Below are 18,448 nucleotides of genomic sequence, written 5' to 3' on the forward strand. Positions count from 1 at the left end.
TATTATCTTTTATATGATTCTGCTCATGTTCTCTTTACATCCCCGGTAAGTTAGAATTTAAAATTATAGGACTGCTCAGTTAAGAAACAAGGTGATTAATTTTTCCTCAAGGATCTATGGAACTCGCTCCCTCAAAGTATAATGGGAGCAGAAACTTTGAATATTGTTGAGTCAGAGTTCTAGTTCAAAGTTCAAAGTAAATTTAATATCAAAGTATATGTTACCATATACTAGAGTACCTTGAGATATATTTTTATAGGCATTTATAGGAAAAAAAAACAATAGAATTTATGAAAAATCTATACATAAACAGACAAAGAATGGCAACCAATATGCAAAAGAAGAGAAACCGTGGAAATAAAAATAACACTGAGAACATGAGCTCTAATGCAGTAAGTGGAAGGTCGCCAAGGATGAACAGGAATGCAGGGGTCAGGTTAAGCTTAGATCAACTATGAAATGTTCTAATTACAGAGTAAGCTCATCTGTAACTACCCTCTGGTGGAAAGAATGGGAGAAACTGGACACAAAGATGCTGAATGGAACCAGCAATGGGTCATCCAGTCCCGATTACAAATGGCAAAAATGACTAGAACAGAACAGGGAGAGGGAAAGAGTCAGAAAAAAAAGGCAATGTTTGGACTGAAGACAGTCTCAAGGCAACCACAGGCACAGTAATTCCCTTAGATTTCAATGCATCTTTACCTGACTGGATTTAAAGGCTGGTATCAACACTGTATCTTGTGATAAAAATTGTGGGCAAACAGGAACTTACCCTAGCCCATGTCAGGACCTCACTTTTAGATATCGTAAATATTTATATTAAAAAAATAGAAAAGGCCAAAGCACTTAACAGATCAGGCAGGATCTTTTAAGCTCTGTCTTTCATTGGAACAGACAGTTTTGATGCAAAAGGAATCACCAGTTTAGCCAGTTCTTCAGGACTTGTTTAGCTATACTTTTAGCTTGCCACCCACCTCTGGCAGTCAGCAAACTCCAGATAATCACATTGCTGACACCCTCTGAGTTAGAAAGTCAGGACCATTAAGTATATTGAACTGGTCAGCCTGAGCATTTTTCCTCTTTTATTCCGATTACACCAAGTTCTCCACATTCACCAGCCTTTTTTTCAGTTTTCCTTAAAAAGAAACAAAAAGACTAAACTGCCTAAGTACTTATCTCACAAACTGAAACACCCCACAATCAATCCTCATGTGAGAAACTGAACTGAAATGTCTCTACATTGGTGGTCTAAGGTAGAAAAATGACTAAAGCTACAAGAACATTGTAAAAGTTTGACTAGTTCAAATACAATCTGTCAGAGAACCCGCCGCCCAGTCTGGACTCCAATGCAATTCCGATTCCAGACGACATGACTGCTCAAACCACCCTACCTGTTTCCTATTCAAAGTTGGCATACCGATGTCGCTGGCTTTCACTGTCTACCCATAACTGTCTCCTGTCAACTTCTAACTTTAATGATGAGTGTGATGTCACAAATATGTCAGACCAGGAAAAAATGAAGAATATCAATGAATTATCAATACTCCTGAAAGCACAGGACCTGATCATTGAAACCTGGATTTTATTTATTTAATTCTTGGTTTAAGATGTCACCCAATGGAACATCAGTTGTGCACCTTCAAAATGTTGTACTTTTCAATGAGATCAGCTCTCATTCCTCTGAACCCACTGGATAGTAGAATTCATAACTGCTTAACTGTTCCTCATATGACAAACCTGACCTATGAAATTAGACTGGTGAACCTTACCTGCACTCCCTCTAACTGCAAGTCTATCCTTCCTAATGGTGACCACACCGGTGCACAATACTCCAGGGACAATTGCTGTAAAGCAATTGCACTGACCACTACTCTACCACACCAGCCGAACATACTGCTGTAGATTGAGGATGGGGGTGCCTGTGAAGGGACTTATCATGTCCATTCCAGGGTAGCTCAGTCACCTTTGGTCCCCACTGGATCACCTGTGGCTCCAAGTTGCTGTCTGCATGCGACAGCAACCAGACCCCAGTACACCACTTCAACAGTGGGCTAAACCGGGTGAGGGTAGCCGATGGCCTCATACTCCGGTGAGATAGGGACATGCCTGTCCCAGCCTGCAAAGTCAGCTCAGGGGGACTGGGCTGATGAGATCTACAGTGAGATTCAACGGCTTGGAAAGTGGTACTGCAACATTCTGTGGAGAGCAAAGGGTACGACGAGGCATGAAAGACATCGTGGTCATCCACTGCAACCATAGAAGGCTATGCTTGTGATACTTGTTCATACCACCGGACCCAGACTTCAGGGGTTGAGAGTGGATGCCCAGTGCAACAGCTCTTCCACTTTAAAAACTCTCCTGCACAGGTTCCTCGTCATCATCAGACATTACGGACAACCACCATTGATTGAGGATTGAGAATAAAAAGGCCACTTTCAGAGGGTATGACGAGCAAGCTGCCACAGCGGTTTACAATTCACATCAATGATTTGTGTGATGAAATCAAGTGCAATGTCTTCAAATCTGCTAATGATCAGAGATAAATGCCTTTGCAGGTCGTGAGGAGGATGCAAGGAGGCTTCAGGGAAAAACTTATAGGTAAAGTGAAAGAGCAAGCATATGGCAGATGGAATATAATGCAGAATCAATAAAAAAGACTCTTTTTATTATAAGGTACAAGACTGCAATTTGTTGGTGTTGATAGGGATCTGAGTATCTTTATATAAGAATCACTGCAAGATAATGCAGGCAATTAGGCATGATTTACTTTATACTTTATTGTCACCAAACAATTGATACTAGAACGTATAATCATCACAGTGATATTTGATTCTGCACTTCCCGCTCTCCCTGAATTACAAATCGATAGTAAATATTCAAAATTTAAATTATAAATCATAAATAGAAAATAGAAAAATGGAAAGTAAGGTAGTGCAAAAAAAACGAGAGGCAGGTCCGGATATTTGGAGGGTACCGCCCAGATCCGGGTGAGGGTCCGTTCAGCAGTCTTATCACAGTTGGAAAGAAGCTGTTCCCAAATCTGGCTGTACGAGTCTTCAAGCTCCTGAGCCTTCTCCCGGAGGGAAGAGGGACGAAAAGTGTGTTGGCTGGGTGGGTCATGTTCTTGATTATCCTGGCAGCACTGCTCCGACAGCGTGCGGTGTAAAGTGAGTCCAAGGATGGAAGATTGGTTTGTGTGATGTGCTGTGCTGTGTTCACGATCTTCTGCAGCTTCTTCGGGTCTTGGACAGGACAACTTCCATACCAGGTTATGATGCACCCTAGAAGAATGCTTTCTATGGTGTATCTATAAAAATTAGTGAGGGTTTTAGGGGACAGGCCAAATTTTTTCAGTTTTCTCAGGAAGTAAAGGTGCTGGTGGGCCTTCTTGGCAGTGGACTCTGCTTGGTTGGACCAAGTCAGGTCATTTGTGATATTGACCCCAAGGAATTTAAAGCTTTTGACTTGTTCCACTTGCGCACCACCGATGTAAATTGGGTCATGTTGGGGATTTAGTTGCCGGATTACAATAGAAAGTTACATGGGCCAATGTGACGATGCCGATGCCACATTATATATGTACTTGCTAACCATACTTATGGAAAGAAGGTTCACCAGATTGATTTCTTTGTTGTGGCTTATCCTATCAAGACAGATTAAACACACTAGCCAGTACTCTCTAAAGAATGAAAGACATTTCTTTTAAAACACAAAATGTTTATGAGGCTTGACAGGAGGGATATAGGAATGCTTATTTTCCTCAGAACCCATACCATGGGGTTCAGGAACAGTTATTGCCCCTCAACCATAAGGCTCTTCAAAGGGGATAACTACACTCAACTTTACTTGAAATGTTCCCACACCAATTATCTTACTTTTAAGGACTCTTTATCTCATGTTATTGTTATTTATTGCTATTTATTTATATTTGTATTTGCACAGTTTGTTGTCTTCTGCGCTCTGGTTGATCTTTCATTGATCCTGTTACAGTTACTATTTTATTGATGTGCTGCACATGCCCCACAACAAAATGAATCTCAGGGTTGTATACATGTAACACACACAAACGATGCTAGTGAACACAGCAGGCCAGGCAGCATCTCTAGGAAGAGGTACAGTCAACGTTTCGGGCTGAGACCCTTCGTCAGGACTAACTGACAGAAGAGATAGTAAGAGATTTAAAAGTGTGAGGGGAAGGGGGAGACCCAAAATGATAGGAGAAGACAGGAGGGAGGGGTGGATCTAAGAGCTGGAGAAGGGAGAGGATCATGGGACGGGAAACCTGGGGAGAAAGAGAAGGGGGAGGGGAGCCCGGAGGGTGGAGAGCAGGCAACGAGTTATAGTGAGACGGACGGAGAGAGAAAAAAGAGAGAAAAAGGGGGGGGGGAAATAAAAAAATATATAAAATAAATAAATAAGGGATGGTCTTATGGTTCCTACACCATCAGAAATGTGCCTTCTCCACTTTGACTGGTCATGAGCCAGGCATCAGAGGGAGTGCCATACAACTTCAAGTAAGTTTTTGAGTATATTTCCATACTATTCCTCTCTCCATCTTTTCCAATGATAGAACTCAGAAGAGAGTGTCTGTTTAAAGCGTTTAGTGTCATTCACACAACTGACCCATTAAGGGGAACGAAGCTGACCGAGTGTAACCAGACCCTCAGTGTTGGGGATATTGACATGGTGAGGTGAATGTAGTTGATCGAGTGTAACCAGACCCTCAGTGTTGGGGATATTGACATGGTGAGGTGAATGTAGCTGACCGAGTGTAACCAGACCCTCAGTGTTGGGGATATTGACATGGTGAGGTGAATGTAGCTGACCGAGTGTAACCAGACCCTCAGTGTTGGGGATATTGACATGGGTAAGAGGAACATAACTGACTAAGTGGAACCAGACCCGCAGTGGTGAGTATAGTGATACGGTAAGGCAAAAGTAGCTGACCGAGCATAACCAGGTTTTCAGTGTTGGGGATATTGGGCTGGGAAAGGATACAGAGGCTTGCTTTGAAGAGATTGCACTGGTGGTGTTTTTCTGCTTTCGTCTGCCTGCTGAAGGTAGCTCAGGTCTCAGAAGCACATCAGAGGTTACGGATCACTGCAGCCCTGCAGGCCATCTGTTCTGCGCAAGTTTTGATCATTAAGTACTCTTTTCCTTGAAGGACTAATCTTCACTCTTAATGCAATCAACATTGTCCAAAAAAATGAGTGGCAATTGAAACATGTCAGCACTCTCAAGAACCCCACAAAGACAGCTCCTCTGAGACAACCTAGACACTGCAGGCCTAAAGGAGTCACAGCATACAGGCTGCCCTGAAAGCATACGCTGTGAAGGCCATTATTACCGCCTGTTGGAAAACAAGCCTTCTGCAACAAGAAACAGACTAGTTTGAAGAAGAGGACCAAACAGCTAAACAACTGGTTAAAGATTAACTTTGTCACATGTACATCGAAACATACAGTGTTTGTGTCAACGATCAACACAGTCTGAGGATATGCTAGGGACAGCCCACAAGGGTCGCCATGCTTCTGGCGGTAACATAGCACGTCCACTACTTACAAACCCTAACCTGTATGTCGTTTGGAATATGGGAGGAAACCAGAGCACTGTAAATGTAATGCAATCATGGATAGAAACTACACAATCAGAAGAAAAGCAGCTCTACAGATGTTTTAAAGCAACGATCCAGAAAAGAACCCATGAATTAAACTACAGATAGTGGATGGTGTGATCAAGGCTCAGAATCTCACTTACAGTCAATGACATGAACAAGTTCTTCAGTAATGTAAAAACTATTTATGGACTAAACACCTGAGTCAATCCTGCTTAAAACAAAGAATCCACATCCCATTCCCATTCTGACATGTCTATCCACGGCCTCCTCTACTGTAAAGATGAAGCCACACTCAGGTTGGAGGAACAACACCTTATATTCCGTATGGGTAGCCTCCAACCTGATGGCATGAACATTGACTTCTCTAACTTCCGCTAGACTCCACCTCCCCCTCGTACCCCATCTGTTACTCCTTTTCATGCACACATTCTTTCTCTCACTCTCCTTTTTCTCCCTCTGTCCCTCTGAATATACCTCTTGCCATCCTCTGGGTCACCCCCCCCCCGTCTTTCTTCCCGGACCTCCTGTCCCATGATCCTCTCGTATCCCCTTCTGCCTATCACCTGTCCAGCTCTCGGCTCCATCCCTCCCCCTCCTGTCTTCTCCTATCATTTTGCATCTCCCCCTCCCCCTCCCCCTCCAGCTTTCAAATCCCTTACTCACTCTTCCTTCAGTTAGTCCTGACGAAGGGTCTCGGCCTGAAACGTCGACTGCGCCTCTTCCTATAGATGCTGCCTGGCCTGCTGCGTTCACCAGCAACTTTGATGTGTGTTTCTTGAATTTCCAGCATCTGCAGAATTCCTGTTGAATGCAATGAACTCATCCCCCACAGAAAGACACACTTTGAAGACCTCTTCAACCAAAACTTTGACCTTGATTCCACCCCACAGCAGATCAACTCACGCCATATAAGAAGGACATAACTATATTCAAGAGGTATCAAAAACTTGAGAGATTCGTCAGATGCTGGATATCCAGAACAACACACACAAAATGCTGGGGGAATCTTAGCAGGTCAGTCAGCATCTATGGAAATGAATAAATAGTTGACATTTTGGTCCGAGACCCTTCTTCAGGACTAAGAAGGAAGGGGGAAGATGTCAGAATAAAATGTTGTGGGGAGTGGAAGGAAGCCAGCTAAGTCGATACGTGAAACCAGGTGGATGGGAAAGGAAAAGGGATGGAGAAGAAGGGATCTGAAAGGAAAGGAGAGCAGACCTTGGGAGAAAGGAAAGAAGGAGGGGACACAAGGGGAGGTGATAGGTAAGTGCAAAGAACTAAAATTCCAGGGTGGGGAGTTGAAGAAAAGGGAAGGGGAGGTGGAAAAATTACTGGAAATTAAGAGAAACTGATGTTCATGCCATCAAGTTGGAGGCTACCTAGACCAAATATTGGTGTCAAGGAGAAGATAATACCCCTGTTCAAATCCCTAATTCCCTAATGAGGTAATGAGGAACTTCCATCACAATCCACACCTGGGAAGAGAAGGGCATTAGGGGCATCTTCACAAAAGGAAATAGGCCCAGCTGTGGTCACTTCAGGTAACTCACCTGCTGTCAGCCATACCACAGAGACATTATCGCCACGAAGGGAAGCACAGGCATACATTTCAGAGTTAATGTGACTTGGATGGGAATCTAGTGATGATACAGTTTGTAATCGCTCTACTATCATTACCCTTTTTATTTGATGGGTGGGCTGGAGTGTGTGGTGTCAAGTTGTCACTTAGAAGCTAAATAATTTTGTAAAGAAAACAAATGCAGTTCAGCAGTTCTACAGCAAGGTCACTGTTGCTAGTTGATAAGTGACTTACTAGTTAAGGAAATACAAGAAATTTTGAAATCTAGAAACAACAATCGATCTGCTGAAGGAACTGCAGCTTCTGCTCGACATCTTGTTTTCCTCCAACAGATTGTCAGTGAAATTTAGAGTAACACAACAAGTAATTCAAGCATTAAATTAGGCTATTATATGTAAGCAAATTGAGTTTGACCAGTATCATGTTAATTAGGAAGGGAGAGTTGCAGGAAGAAGTTCTCACTTCACCGTAAGGATGAGTACACTTTATAATGGTGTGATGGAAAACTTTTGTCCAATGCACACAAAACGCTGAAGGAATTCAACAAATCAGGCAGCATGTAGGGAGATGATAAATAGTCAACATTTCAGGCTGAGACCCTTCTTCAGGGCTATTTCATGTGTAAGGGTCGATCTTGGCAGAACTACAGAAGGAGCGGAAGTTAAAGATTAGGAAGGTACTCTATCCACATATTTATCAAGTGGCCAATATCTCAGACCATACCTTCATGAAAGCCAGGCGAGAACAGAACCCCTGCCATCGGCCACCAATGTGGGAAATATTAGCAGCTTCTGGCAAGATGCTGAAGAAAATCAGTGCATCAGGCAGTATCTGTGGAGGGAAATGGATAGTCAACATACCAGACTGAATGAATGAAAGGTCAGGTGAAGGGTCTCAACCATTTCAGTCCACAGAAGCTGCCTGACTCATTGAGTTCCTTGTGCATTGCTCCAGACTTACGGGTGAAAGGTAAAAAGTTTAAGGGAAACTTCTTCACTCAGAGTGGTGAGAGTGTGGAATGAGCTGCCAGCACAAGTGCATGTCAACTCCATTTAAGAGAAGTTTGGATAGGTACATGGATGGTAGGGATATGGAAAACTCAAGATGAATATAAGGAGTCTGCGGAAATTCGCAATGACATCTAAAACTTCTAGATGTGTACTGGAGAGTGTTGCATCACATCCAGGTATGAAAACACCGATAATATTAAACCAGACTCTGATTCTGAAAGGGGGACACGGCCGGTGATATTAAACCAGGCTCTGATTCTGAAAGGGGGACACGGCCGGTGATATTAAACCAGACTCTGATTCTGACAGGGGGACACGGCCGGTGATATTAATCCGGTCTGATTCTGACAGGAGGACACGGCCGGTGATATTAAACCGGTCTGATTCTGACAGGGGGACACGGCCGGTGATATTAAACCAAACTCTGATTCTGACAGGCAGACACGGTCGGTGATATTAAACCGGTCTCATTCTGACAGGGGGCCACAGCCGGTGATATTAAACCAGGCTCTGATTCTGACAGGGGGACACGGCCGGTGATATTAATCCGGTCTGATTCTGACAGGAGGACACGGCCGGTGATATTAAACCGGTCTGATTCTGACAGGGTGACACGGCCGGTGATATTAAACCAAACTCTGATTCTGACAGGCAGACACGGTCGGTGATATTAAAACGGTCTCATTCTGACAGGGGGACACGGCCGGTGATATTAAACCAGACTCTGATTCTGACAGAGGGACACGGCCGGTGATATTAAACCAGACTCTGATTCTGACAGGGGGACACAACCGGTGATATTAAACCGGTCTATTCTGACAGGGGGACACAACCGGTGATATTAAACCGGTCTGATTCTGACAGGGGGACACGGCCGGTGATATTAAACCAGACTCTGATTCTGACAGGGGGACACGGCCGGTGATATTAAACCAGTCTGATTCTGACAAGGGGACACGGCCGGTGATATTAAACCAGACTCTGATTCTGACAGGGGGACACAGCCGGTGATATTAAACCAGACTCTGATTCTGACAGGGGGACACAACCGGTGATATTAAATCGGTCTATTCTGACAGGGGGACACAACCGGTGATATTAAACCAGTCTGATTCTGACAGGGGGACACGGCCAGTGATATTAAGCCAGACTCTGATTCTGACAGGGGAACACGGTCGGTGATATTAAACCAGTCTGATTCTGACAGGGGGACACAGCCGGTGATATTAAACCAGACTCTGATTCTGACAGGGGGACACAACCGGTGATATTAAACCAGACTCTGATTCTGACAGGGGGACACGGCCGGTGATATTAAACCGGTCTGATTCTGACAGGGGGACACGGCCGGTGATATTAAACCGGTCTGATTCTGACAGGGGGACACGGCCGGTGATATTTAACCGGTCTGATTCTGACAGGGGGACATGGCCAGTGACATTAAACCAGACTCTGATTCTGACAGGGGGACACGGCCGGTGATATTAAACCGGCCTGATTCTTACAAGGGGACACGGCCGGTGATATTAATCCAGTCTGATTCTGACAGGAGGACACGGCCGGTGATATTAAACCAGACTCTGATTCTGACAGGGGGACACAACCGGTGATATTAAACCAGACTCTGATTCTGACAGGGGGACACGGCCGGTGATATTAAACCGGTCTGATTCTGACAGGGGGACATGGCCGGTGATATTAAACCGGTCTGATTCTGACAGGGGGACACGGCCGGTGATATTTAACCGGTCTGATTCTGACAGGGGGACATGGCCAGTGACATTAAACCAGACTCTGATTCTGACAGGGAGACACGGCCGGTGATATTAAACCGGTCTGATTCTGACAGGGGGACACGGCCGGTGATATTAAACCGGTCTGATTCTGACAGGGGGACACAGCCGGTGATATTAAACCAGACTCTGATTCTGACAGTGGAACACGGCCGGTGATATTAAACCAGACTCTCATTCTGACAGGGGGACACGGCTGGTGATATTAAACCAGACTCTGATTCTGACAGGGGGACACGGCCGTGATATTAAACCAGACTCTGATTCTGACAGGGGGACACGGTCGGTGATATTAAACCGGTCTGATTCTGATAGGGGGACACGGCCGGTGATATTAAACCGGTCTGATTCTGACAGGGGGACACAGCCGGTGATATTAAACCAGACTCTGATTCTGACAGTGGAACACGGCCGGTGATATTAAACCAGACTCTCATTCTGACAGGGGGACACGGCTGGTGATATTAAACCAGACTCTGATTCTGACAGGGGGACACGGCCGTGATATTAAAGCAGACTCTGATTATGGCAGGGGGACACGGCCGGTGATATTAAACTGGTGTGATTCTGACAGGGGGACACGGCCGGTGATATTAAACCGGTCTGATTCTGACAGGGGGACATGGCCGGTGACATTAAACCAGACTCTGATTCTGACAGGGGGACATGGCCGGTGATATTAAACCGGTCTGCTTCTGACAGGGGGACACAGCCGGTGATACTAAACCGATCTGATTCTGACAGGGGGACACAGCTGGTGATATTAAACCAGACTCTGATTCTGACAGGGGGACACGGCCGGTGATATTAAACCGATCTGATTCTGACAGGGGGACCCAGCCGGTGATATTAAACCGGTCTATTCTGACAGGGGGACACAACCGGTGATATTAAACCAGTCTGATTCGGACAGGGGGACACGGCCAGTGATATTAAGCCAGACTCTGATTCTGACAGGGGGACACGGCCGGTGATATTAAACCAGTCTGATTCTGACAGGGGGACACAGCCGGTGATATTAAACCAGACTCTGATTCTGACAGGGGGACCCGGCCGGTGATATTAAACAGATCTGATTCTGACAGGGGGACACGGCAGGTGATATTAAACCGGTCTGATTCTGACAGGGGGACACGGCCGGTGATATTAAACCAGACTCTGATTCTGACAGGGGGACACGGCCGGTGATATTAAACCAGACTCTGATTCTGACAGGGGACACAACCGGTGATATTAAACCGGTCTATTCTGACAGGGGGACACAACCGGTGATATTAAACCAGACTCTGATTCTGACAGGGGGACACGGCCGGTGATATTAAACCAGACTCTGATTCTGACAGGGGACACAACCGGTGATATTAAACCGGTCTATTCTGACAGGGGGACACGGCCGGTGATATTAAACCGGTCTGATTCTGACAAGGGGACACGACCGGTGATATTAAACCAGACTCTGATTCTGACAGGGGGACACAACCGGTGATATTAAACCAGACTCTGATTCTGACAGGGGGACATGGCCGGTGATATTAAACCGGTCTGAGTCTGACAGGGGGACACGGCCGGTGATATTAAACCGGTCTGATTCTGACAGGCGGACATGGCCAGTGACATTAAACCAGACTCTGATTCTGACAGGGGGACACGGCCGGTGATATTAAACCGGCCTGATTCTGACAGGGGGACACGGCCAGTGATATTAAACCGGTCTGATTCTGACAGGGAGACACAACCGGTAATATTAAACCGGTCTGATTCTGACAGGGGGACACGGCCGGTGATATTAAACCGGTCTGATTCTGACAGGGGGACACAGCCGGTGATATTAAACCAGACTCTGATTCTGACAGTGGAACACGGCCGGTGATATTAAACCAGACTCTGATTCTGACAGGGGGACACGGCTGGTGATATTAAACCAGACTCTGATTCTGACAGGGGGACACGGCCGTGATATTAAAGCAGACTCTGATTATGGCAGGGGGACACGGCCGGTGATATTAAACCGGTCTGATTCTGACAGGGGGACATGGCCGGTGACATTAAACCAGACTCTGATTCTGACAGGGGGACATGGCCGGTGATATTAAACCGGTCTGATTCTGACAGGGGGACATGGCCGGTGACATTAAACCAGACTCTGATTCTGACAGGGGGACATGGCCGGTGATATTAAACCGGTCTGATTCTGACAGGGGGACACGGCCGGTGATACTAAACCGATCTGATTCTGACAGGGGGACACAGCCGGTGATATTAAACCAGACTCTGATTCTGACAGGGGGACATGGCCGGTGATATTAAACCGGTCTGATTCTGACAGGGGGACACAGCCGGTGAATCTAAACCGATCTGATTCTGACAGGGGGACACAGCCGGTGATATTAAACCAGACTCTGATTCTGACAGAGGGACCCAGCCAGTGATATTAAACCGGTCTATTCTGACAGGGGGACACAACCGGTGATATTAAACCAGACTCTGATTCTGACAGGGGGACACAACCGGTGATTATAAACCAGGCTCTGATTCTGACAGGGGGACACAACCGGTGATTATAAACCAGGCTCTGATTCTGACAGGGGGACACAACCGGTGATTATAAACCAGGCTCTGATTCTGACAGGGGGACACGGCTGGTGATATTAAACCCGACTCTGAGAAAGGGTCGAGGCCGGTGATATTAAACCGGACACCGATTCCGATCCGCCGCCCACTCACCGAAAACGTAGACCACTCCGAGGGCGCTCCCGGCGCCCAGCAGCCCAGCCAGCCTCAGTACCATTTTCTTAGCGTAGGCCGTGTTCTGCTTCTGCTTCTGTTTCTGCTCCTGTTCGCTGCCGCCGGCCCCCGGGTCGCCGCTGCTCGCCTCCTCCCTGGCCCGCTGCTGCTGCAGTTTCTCCTGTAGGATGGCCTGAGCCAGACCGCCGGTCCTTGGACCTTTCTCCCCCGACAGCTGCCGGCACGTCAGCGACGTGTGGGCCTTTACCTCATAACTTTGCAGCGCGGGTCTCTTGCGGCCGGTCCCGGGCCGATTCCGCAGAATGTCCCCGCAGACATTCCTCAACGACCGGCTACACATGCAGCGAAGTGACGCCGCCATCATGGGCAAAGTGGTCCCGCCCACTTCATCGCCACTACCCTCCGCTCTGATTGACAACCTTCTCCGCCAATGCATAGCCGGGATACTAACTGTCGCTGAGATCCGCTTCCAATCGAAGTGGAAATAGGAACAAGATTGCAAGACAACAAGTTGGGTTGATCGCGACATGACCCTGCTAAAGGTCGGGACAGGGAGGAAAGAGGGACAAACGGCAGGCGAAACCCAAAAGCGAAGCTCGATTCAAAACATCGTGCCTCAAATTCATGAATTCAAAAACTAAAAATGGAAACAACTTTGAATTACAATGACATCGTACTGCTGAACAACATGAACTCTTGGGGAAATAACACATTAGATTTATTAATTATACATCGATTTATACATTTATTACATTTTATTTTTTTCATTAATTAGGTTCTCGTGGGTGTCTTGCTCGGTGGCTGCGTATGAGCAGGCAAAGCTCAATGTTGTATGATTGATGCATTATTTGATAATCAAAGAATCTTGAAACAGTGAAATGTGTCACTTCCATTAACGAGGATGTGCAAGTGTTGCCACACATTCCAGAGAATCTGAATCTGGACATGGGGAAAGGAAGGTATTCAAATCTTGCCGTGGAATTGTCAGAATCACAATCAACTCTAGTATCAGTGGCATGTCTTGTGAAATTTGTTACTTTGCTGTAGCTGTACAGTACAGTACATAACTACAAATTATAATAAATTCTTGCTGGCACGTGGCCAAGTGGTTAAGGCATCAGTCTAGTGATCTGAAGGTCGCTAATTCAAGCCTCAGCTGAGGCAACATGTTGTGTCCTTGAGCAAGGCACTTAACCACACATTGCTCTGTGATGACACCGGTGCCAACCTGTATGGGTCCTAATGCCCTTCCCTTGGACAACATCGGTGGTGTGGAGAGGGGAGACTTGCAGCATGGGCAACTGCCGGTCTTCCATACAACCTTGCCCATGCCTGCGCCCTGGAAACCTTCCAAGGTACAAATCCATGGTCTCACGAGACTAACGGATGCCTACTATTATTACGACAAATTCTCACCACTGTAATAAGTTTGTGCATTCTCCCCATAACATCTGCGGAAACTTACTACGGTCTTAGATGACGTACCAAATTTCCTTAAACTCCTAATGAAGTACAGCCGTTGTCCTGCCTTCTTTGTAATTGCATCAATAGATTTTCAGAAGTGTTGACACCAGGAACTTGAAACTGCTCACCATTTCCACGCCTGATCCCTTGACGAGGACCAGTGTGTGTTCCCTCAGCTTCCCTTTCTTGAAGTCCACAATCAATTCTTTGGTCTTATTGACACAGAATGCAAAAGTTGCTGGTGAACGCAACAGGCCAGGCAGCATCTCTAGGAAGAGGTACAGTCGACGTTTCGGGCCGAGATCCTTCGTCAGGAGTAACTGAAGGTAGAGCTAGTAAGAGATTTGAAAGTGGGAGGGGGAGATCCGAAATGATAGGAGAAGACAGGAGGGGGAGGGATGGAGCCAAGAGCTGGACAGGTGATTGGCAAAAGGGATATGAGAGGATCATGGGACAGGAGGCCCAGGGAGAAGGAAAAGGGGGAGGGGGGGAACCCAGAGGATGGGCAAGGGGTATAGTCAGAGGGACAGAGGGAGAAAATGGAGAGAAAGAAAAAGAATGTGTGTATATAAATAGATAACAGATGGGGTATGAGGGAGAGGTGGGACATTAGCGGAAGTTAGAGAAGTCAATGTTCATGCCATCAGGTTGGAGGCTACTCAGACGGAATATAAGGTGTTGTTCCTCCAACCTGAGTGTGGCTTCATCTTTACAGTAGAGGAGACCGTGGATAGACATATCAGAATGGGAATGGGACGTGGAATTAAAATGTGTGGCCACTGGGAGATCCTGCTTTCTCTGGCGGACGGAGCGTAGGTGTTCAGCAAAGCGGTCTCCCAGTCTGCGTTGGGTCTCGCCAATATATAGAAGGCCACATCGGGAGCACCGGACGCAGTATATCACCCCAGCCGACTCACAGGTGAAGTGTCGTCTCACCTGGAAGGACTGTCTGGGGCCCTGAATGGTGGTGAGGGAGGAAGTGTAAGGGCATGTGTAGCACTTGTTCTGCTTACAAGGGTAAGTGCCAGGAGGGAGATCAGTGGGGAGGGATGGGGGGGACGAATAGACAAGGGAGTCGCGTAGGGAGCGATCCCTGCAGAAAGCAGAGAGATGGGGGGAGGGAAAGATGTGCTTTAGTGGTGGGATCCCGTTGGAGGTGGCGGAAGTTACGGAGAATAATATGTTAGACCCGGAGGCTGGTGGGGTGGTAGGTGAAGACAAGGGGAACCCTATTCCTAGTGGGGTGGCGGGAGGATGGAGTGAGGGCAGATGTGCATGAAATGGGGGAGATGCGTTTGAGAGCAGAGTGATGGTGGAGGAAGGGAAGCCCCTTTCTTTAAAAAAGGACATCTCCCTCATCCTGGAATGAAAAGCCTCATCCTGAGAGCAGATGCGGTGGAGACGGAGGAATTGCGAGAAGGGGATGGCATTTTTGCAAGAGACAGCTGATAGAACCAGCTGATCTACCTTGCTCCTGTACGCCTCCCTGTCACCATATGAAATACTGCAAACAGCAATTGTGTCATTGGGAAATTTATAGATGGCGTTCAAGCTGTGCTCAATCACAGTCGTGGGTGTAGAGAGTATAGTGGGCTACTCAATGAATGCATAAAGGCGTTGAGAATCTGAGAATGAAGCATCATAGCTATTCATGATGTTAGATTTCACCTTGTAGGAAGTAATGGTCTGCAAACCCTGCCAGAGCTGACGTACATCCGATTCTGTTGCTAACTTCAACCAGAATTATTCTTTTTCCCTTAAAATAGTCTTCCATAGGTCATACCTGGATTTCTAGGCTTGTCCAGTATGTTCTTAAACGAACATATTATCCACACGGGTCTTGATGACAACTACGGCATATTGATTCAGATTTGAAGATGAATCCTTGAATGTTGTCCAGTCTGCCGACTCAAAGCAATTCTACAAGTGCCCCTCTGCCTCCCACGAGCACCAGTGCTGTGGTTCTCTGCCTGTAAGCCAGGAGTAGCAGTACAGCCAGGTGATTGGACCAGCTAGCGTAGGCACGGGATGGCGCAGTAAGGTTCCTGATGGTGGTGCAACAGTGGTCAAGCTTGTTGGCTCCTCTGGTTCCACTGGCGATACGTTGGTGGTAGTTGCTCAGAGACTTCCTCAAGTTGGCCTGGTTGAAATCCCCCACAATGATAGGAAAGAATGAGTGCATGCAGTTTTTCGCCTGCTGATTGCTGCTCAGCTCACCCAGTGCTGACCTGAGGTGGAACATACACCGCTACCAGGATGACAGCGGAAAACTCCCTCGGCAGGTAAAATACACAACACTTTACTGCTAGATATTCCAGGTCGGGTGAGCAGGACTGAAACAGAATCGCCACGCCTATGCACCACAATGAGTTAATCATGAAGCAAACTCCAGCTCCCCTCCCTTTAAGAGACTCTCTGCAGTAGTCGGTGAAGCCCCCGGGCTGCAGCACTGCTATCGAAATGGCAGGCGATAGCCATGTCTCCATGAAGCAAAGTACACTGCAGTTCCTGATGTCCCTTTCGTACAGCAATCTTGCTCTAAGGTCTTCAATTTTATTTTCCAGAGACTGTACATTCAACGGCAGGATAGTCCAGAGTATCCGGGGTGGTGGTGGTGTCTGAGGACTCATCGTTTAAACCTCACATATAGCTCAGCATGTTTTCCTTGCTTCCCTTTTCTTAAGGGGAAACTGCTCTTGTGACCCAAGTCTGCCATCCAGAGTCTGCTGACTTTGAATATCAATAGAATTTTTTTTTAAATCATAAAACAATATTGCTTACTGAACTACCCTTACCTGTGGATTTCAACTGTACTGGCCCTAAATTAGAGTATTTGATACTTCCCGTTGGAGCTGCACACTAAAAGTCCCCTGTTAATGGTGCCATCTTGAGCCATACTGGCCTGAAATTTAATAAATATTTTGGACAAGAATCTGCACTTCCTGTGGGCCACAATCTCATCACAGTCCAAAGACATACTGGATCATTAATTGGTCAACCATCTCATGATTAAGTTAGGGTTAATCGGGGGTTATCAGGAGTTGCCGGGGCAGTGTGGCTCGAAGGACTGTAAGGGTCTATTCCGCACTGTATCACTAAATAAATAAATTTGTCTGCAGGAAAATCAAGTTCTAGATTGTATTTTTTCCCCACTCTAAGTGAATTTGAAATATCTGTAAGATCTCAAAATAAACCAAACTGAATTTGTAAACCAGATGAACAGTAACTCTGATATGGGCATCAGACTATGTTATAATCCGACCCTGGTTTCTCCCGAGGATCAATCAAGTAAAAGTCATCGCCAACTAGCAACAGAGTATTAAGCCAGAGGCCAGAGACAATCTATTTCCAATTAGTAATTTGTAATTGTCCCTGAGTATTCATACTTTTAATTGCTTCAAGTGAGAAACTGCTTAGATAAGGAAATGAATCTCTGGATCAGGGCTGAGTGTAGGGAAATTTCTCCAGTCCAGTGGTTGGGTATCTTCTGAATTTTCACTCTTGGTGGACAGTAAGCACATGCAAAGCAGGGAAATATGCCTACAGGTCTCAAAGGAAAAACAAAAACAGATTTCATGACATATGTGCATGATGATAAACCTGATTCTGATATGGGTGTCAATCGTGGACTGAGAGTGGGAAGGGGGCAGGCAGAGGGGAATCATGGTTAGGAAGAAGGAAGGGAGTGGGAAGTAACCAGAGAGACATTCGGGAATGATCACTAAATCAATTGTTTGGAATCAAATGGCCTTGCCTGGTGTCTCAGTGTCGGGGTGTGTCTGCACCTGCACCAGCCCCTGTCCCAGCACCCCTACTGCAGCGCTCCATTCTCACCATTCCCAACATCCTTCGCTCCCACCAGATTTACAAACTCGCTCTCTGCTTCATGTTTACAAATACACTACAGTACTGTGCAAAAGTCTTGGGTCTCCCAGCCATATATATGTGCCTAAGACTTTTGCACAGCACTGTTATCTGTGAGGAACAAGAAACACAGGGAGAGGACAGCAAGGCAAGCTATGCTTTGACCTTTCTCAACGATGAGGCTGCTCAAGGGGATGTGTTCCATTTCTGTTCCTATGAATGGATTAAAAAGCGTTTATGTTTCAATCATCACATTATCTAAATCTATGCGGGCATGGCTTTACGGAGGCTCTCACCACAGAGAACAGCACCTCAACGAGAACAAACAATACTGAACAGTCCCAAAGTACAACACAAGATGTTAAGATCTGCA

At 46.4% G+C, this 18,448-nt stretch overlaps 1 protein-coding gene across 1 annotated transcript in view; it reads right to left on the bottom strand.

Annotated features, from left to right (window-relative positions):
* Positions 1-13,123, bottom strand: part of timm50 (translocase of inner mitochondrial membrane 50 homolog (S. cerevisiae)) — a 163,341-nt gene extending 150,218 nt beyond the window's left edge. The window contains exon 1 of the mRNA XM_063061235.1: positions 12,727-13,123. Within this exon, the coding sequence (XP_062917305.1) occupies positions 12,727-13,111 (385 nt within the window). The 5' untranslated portion in view covers positions 13,112-13,123. The remainder of the gene's footprint in view (positions 1-12,726) is intronic.
* Between the last annotated feature and the right edge of the window lie 5,325 nt (positions 13,124-18,448).

This window comes from Mobula hypostoma, chromosome 10 (assembly GCF_963921235.1).
Source record: "Mobula hypostoma chromosome 10, sMobHyp1.1, whole genome shotgun sequence".
NCBI lineage: Eukaryota > Metazoa > Chordata > Chondrichthyes > Myliobatiformes > Myliobatidae > Mobula > Mobula hypostoma.